Below are 5,000 nucleotides of genomic sequence, written 5' to 3'. Positions count from 1 at the left end.
GGACAGCTGCAGTTTCCATAACATAGGTCCAAGGCTGAATCATTTCATGATTTGATCCATGCAATATACACTGACAATAACCAAAGTACTATTTTATTTTGTCGCAAGACCGTTTTTCATTTTCTCTTTTTGCTAACATTTGAGTTTAGAGAAAAAAATCGTTGACGGAATATTGTGAGGGGTTGGACAGCTATTATTCCCGGCGGCAAGTTCATGGATCAACTTAAGTTTTGTTTCTTCCTTCACGAATATGCGTCAGCAAAGCTATCTAACTGAAAATAATTTTTGATATTGACAGCAGTGACATTAGCAGACCCATCGTAAAAACAAGATCTTCTTTTTCAAGTTTTTCTTTTTTCTGACATTTATATATCACTTTACCTGAATCTTCAACCGTGAAAAGGAAGGGTTTGACAGGGTTCGCATAAATCAAAAGACTTCTATTGTTTCCAACGTATTATACATTTACGGAAAAGCAATAACAAATTTAACACTTAATTTAACAGATGAAAACTTGGAACAGATAATGTTGAGTTATTTTTCTGCAGGAAACATTGAAGTCGCAAGTGTATTCTAATTAGGGGCAAATAATCCTACCTCGATTTGGATGAACCCAAGGGCCGGTCTTAGCGGGAGAGCAGAAAAATGCGAGTTCGTTTAGCTTTCATTGAACTTGGTTAATTTTGTTAAAATTGAAAATGAAAAGAAGGGTATATTGTAAAACAAAAACAAACAAAATTCATGACTCCATGATTACAAACGAGTTGAGTTATTGTTATGTACTATCAAGTTTTTATTCGCCAAAGAAACTGTGTCCTTTCGTATTCGGTGTTTATTAAGGCACTAAAATTAGTATCAACTGAGTTAATTAGTTAAAATGGACGCTTGGAAAGGGATATAGGAAAAACTTGACGCAACTCTAGTTCGGTTTGGCTGAATCCAGTTTTAAAACTTATCCTAAAAGCACAGGCTAAGCTTACTTTGTTTTGAAACGATGTTTTCAGAGTTACTCCAAATGAATGTAATATTATCTTTTTATCAAATCATATCATTATTGCATTAGATTGATATAATTTATTAGCACAAAGAAACTCCCAACGTTTTCCGCTTCATGAGACCAAAAAACTTTTATTGACCCTTATTCAGTTTGGCGAATTTCGTCTTATTGCATGCCAAGCCTATAAGCTGGGATTGTGTTTTGCCTTATTTTACCTCGTTTCATTGGTAACAAAGACCAGTAAAATATTGAGAAGAACCAATTTTTGGGGGGGATAGGACAAAGGAAGTAGCCCGTTTTCTCTGTACCATCAGTCAGTGTAGGAAACAGGAGTCAAACGCTACTCAACGGAGTCTCTTTAGCTTCAGCACTCTACGCACTTTAAATCCACACTTCCTTCAACTGTACATTTAAGCCACTGCTTGCAATGATTGTCTCGGCCTCAGTGAACTGAGGAAATGATCCGGTCAACTTTCCATAAAGATGGTCTGAAGAAATCGATATTTTTAGTGATTACAAATTACTCATTGTCAAAACTTCCGACGTTCGTTGGTTCGAACCGCAAATTGTCTGCGGTCCATAGCAATATCCATATCGGTGTCGTTATTATAGCAAAACAAATATATCTACACCTGGTCTCGTGTGATTAAGTGCAGTGGGGGAATGTGTCGTTTATTTCCCATTTAGTTCGCGATTCGTTCTACCGTGGGAAATTTTAGCCCGCTTTTGTCATTGAAATGCGGTGTACAATGAGCGATTTAAGTGCAAAGAGGAATCAACTGAGAACTAAAGCAGGCGAACAATAAAAACAATACCTGTTATGTTTTCCACAGCACGTGGATTACAAGAGAACGGCTTAAACTTTCTAAAACGGTCAATATTAAGCTGAGTCAGAGGTTTACATGGTGAAAGCTTCGGGAAAGACCGCGTTCGGCGTTGAAATATTATAGTGTCAATAAAGGACACGTGTTGAGGAGAGCCTCGACTCCCGCTTGTAAGAATCCAGAACTGTCATTTTGCTTTTGTTTGAATGTACAAGAAGCGCAGGCATAATGATATATGCGCGTGTTAGCCAATCAGATTTGCCTGGTCTCACGCTCTTCACGCGCCACTGAAGGCGGGAAACAATGCAAACAACAGTAATCGTGTGACTCGAAGCGCTCGACCAATCAAAATTGACTGTTCCCACGGTTCTGGCATTGTGTGTGTAGCCAGCATTGTTTTCTGCAGCAAGCCGATTGTCAGCAGACAGGTGTTTGTAAATAAGGCTCATCTTATGTCGGCACACGACCCGGATTTTTTCCCACGATTGATGAATATAAATGGCGGGCATCATGCATGTCAGACAGTTCGCAGAAACACTCAACGAGTCAACATCTCTCAAACAAAACTTACAGAAACAAATTTCCAAACTTGAAAAAACAACATGGCCGTTGAATGCATCGATAGTTCTATGTACGTTAGCAAGATTCTCTCTGAAAGAAGAAAGGTAAGCGTAATGTTTGAAGCCTAATTCATCATTTTTTAATTGCTGATTTGACACATTTGTTACACAAGATGTTAGGCGACTTTTAAAGTTCGTTATTCAAATCTGGCCTGTTTTGATTCTAGGCGAAGAAGCCTCTGATGGAAAAAATGCGCCGTGCAAGAATCAACGACAGCTTGAATGAAATGAAAAACTTGGTTTTGGATCTGCTTAATAAAGATGTAAGTACACAAGAATTTAGTGATAAAGCTACAAATCATGTTCTTGTCGTCGCTGTTCTAAAGTCAGTAGTCTTAGTTAAAGCTATAAATTCGTGTCCTCGCTGTTTTTAGTTGTGACAACCTCAGACTTTTACAGCCGGATTGATTAGTTGCAGTTTTCCAGATTACTCATCCATTCCCTCTTCATTTCATTTAACTTTGCAGGCTTCCCGTTACTCGAAGATGGAGAAAGCGGACGTTTTAGAAATGACTGTAACTTACTTGAGAGCGATGCAGCGAAAGGACACTTTGAACGAAGGTGAGTCTCGTTTATAATTATAAAGATAGCAAAATTTACATACAAACCACAACACAACTGAGATGACCGAAATACAGGTCGCTTTAAAAAGTCATAAGCCGTATATAATATAAATTACATACAATTCCGTGTTGACTTCCTTCCCGAAATAGGATACCTTGCACAAAAAAGAGCTTTGCCTTTTAGCAACGGTACAGTTTACAAAAGTGGCACATTTTTGCGGATGAATAACTTCGTTTAATTATGACAGCTTAGGTAGTTTCACTGTGAAACCTTTGCACAACATTGGCAAAGAACGAGAGCACAAAATTAAAGTCGTGTCTATATTTCTTTATAGATTCCAAGTCGCTGGCCGAGTACAGAGCTGGATTCAATCAGTGCGCAAACGAAGTCAGAACAAATATTCTCACAGCGGAAGGCAGCGACCAACTCAAAGAAACACTCTTGAATCACTTGGCATCATGCTGCCATAGTAACGTCAATAACCGAGTTGCCACGAGCCACACGGCAGGGATTCCCGCCATGACCCCAAGTTTTCCCGCCATTTCACCAAGCGCCGTATGGGTTCCGTATCCTTCACCGCCGCCATCGCCACAAAGTAAATCCGCTATTTTCATTCCTGTCAGCCAGGTCCAGTCTGAACTTTGCGAAATAGCTGTACCAACTTCTCCCCTCAGTTTTCAAGTCTCTCCCAAACAGAAAGTCAGCTTTTCATCGGCCAGTTCTCCACGTGCAGCAACGAAAACAGCGCTATGGCGTCCGTGGTAAATAAAGAACATTGCTTTGAATATATTTCGATAAAAGTACGATTTCTCAATTTAATTCGTCGGAAGAAATCCCGTATCGACAAGCGCCAGAAATACCCTGGGCGTGCGATGTTATTATTATGTCAATTTCATGTATATAAATTTCCCACAGAGATTCTATGAATGAAAAATTATACACTATGCATTGAAATATGAGTGGAATTTACTGCCAAGCAGTTATTAATAAAGAAAAGAATAAGAAATCACAAAAAAAATACTTGCTTTTTTTCTGGTTTCGTCATGCCTCGAATTTGCTACCGTAACGGCAATGCAACTCAGTTTAACAAAGGACAGATCGCGTTGTTTCTGCTCAATTAAGTGATTTTTCACGCTTTAGGAATACTGATGTCAAGGATTGATAATCCAAATTATTTACGAAGCGCATGAGTGGTTTTGTTTTCTTCTCCCCAAGCGACAGTCAAATCGGTGAATCGGAACTTGAAAATGTTACCGTGGTATGCAATGATCTCTTCTCGGAGTTAAATACAAGCATAAAATCTGATCAACACGCAATAAGGGGAAGGTACAAAAGTCCCACCGCATCAACTCGGTTTGCTCACTTCGGATTGGGCGAAAAACGGTTTTGTAAGCCAAATCTATTCGACCTTTGCGCCGATTCCACCAAAGTTAGCTTGAAGATTAGGGCTAGGGTGATTTCTCGAGGCCTTATCACTTTACTTTAAATCGATCCGAGGTGAGCGATCCGAGTTAATCCGCTTCGACTTTTGTACCTGCCTCGCAAGAAGGGCTTTTACTTCATGGACAAGTTATCCGGTTAGATGCTTTCGTGAGTCTCGGCACAAATAATGAAACTAAAGACAATATTTGTGGCATCAAGATTATTTAATTTTCACTGGGCTCGTTAACGATAGGCAGATCAACTCAACTAGCTTGCGTAGCTGTCGGTATTGTAGGTGCGCGGAATAAAGCTTTGGCGGCGAAGCCGCGAGCAGAATGGGGATTCCCTGATCACAGTAAATTGATAACTGATAGCAGGTCGATTGTAAAATCATTTGACTGTCGCGCAGTCTTATAAATATTTTACCAAGGAAAACAGGGAAAGGTAAATTTAAGTAGCAAGCGAGTTGTCTTAGATTTTTTGACCACTCAGTGGTATACTAGCCTGTATTAAATTCTCAACCTCGGTTAATGCATTTCTCGTGCTCTGATTGGTTCACTCAATCTCGGTATC

At 39.5% G+C, this 5,000-nt stretch overlaps 1 protein-coding gene across 1 annotated transcript; it reads left to right on the top strand.

Annotated features, from left to right (window-relative positions):
- Positions 1-2,328: 2,328 nt before the first annotated feature.
- On the top strand, positions 2,329-3,987 carry LOC138010470 (transcription factor HES-1-like). Its single transcript, XM_068857447.1, has 4 exons — positions 2,329-2,486; positions 2,609-2,704; positions 2,909-3,002; positions 3,340-3,987. Exons 1-4 carry the CDS (start codon positions 2,424-2,426, stop codon positions 3,768-3,770), a joined length of 684 nt encoding a protein of 227 aa, XP_068713548.1. The 5' UTR covers positions 2,329-2,423; the 3' UTR covers positions 3,771-3,987.
- The last annotated feature ends 1,013 nt before the right edge of the window (positions 3,988-5,000 follow it).

Source organism: Montipora foliosa, chromosome 7 (assembly GCF_036669935.1).
Source record: "Montipora foliosa isolate CH-2021 chromosome 7, ASM3666993v2, whole genome shotgun sequence".
NCBI lineage: Eukaryota > Metazoa > Cnidaria > Anthozoa > Scleractinia > Acroporidae > Montipora > Montipora foliosa.
The sequence above is the reverse complement of the archived record's forward strand: the minus strand, read 5'-3'. Positions and strand labels throughout refer to the sequence as shown.

Bases quoted from the DNA above. Each gene is read 5' to 3' on its own strand.
- LOC138010470 (XM_068857447.1), top strand. From the start codon at position 2,424: ATGGCCGTTGAATGCATCGATAGTTCTATGTACGTTAGCAAGATTCTC. The intron at 2,705-2,908 runs GTAAGTACACAA...TTAACTTTGCAG, and splicing joins TGGATCTGCTTAATAAAGAT to GCTTCCCGTTACTCGAAGAT. The intron at 3,003-3,339 runs GTGAGTCTCGTT...ATTTCTTTATAG, and splicing joins AAAGGACACTTTGAACGAAG to ATTCCAAGTCGCTGGCCGAG.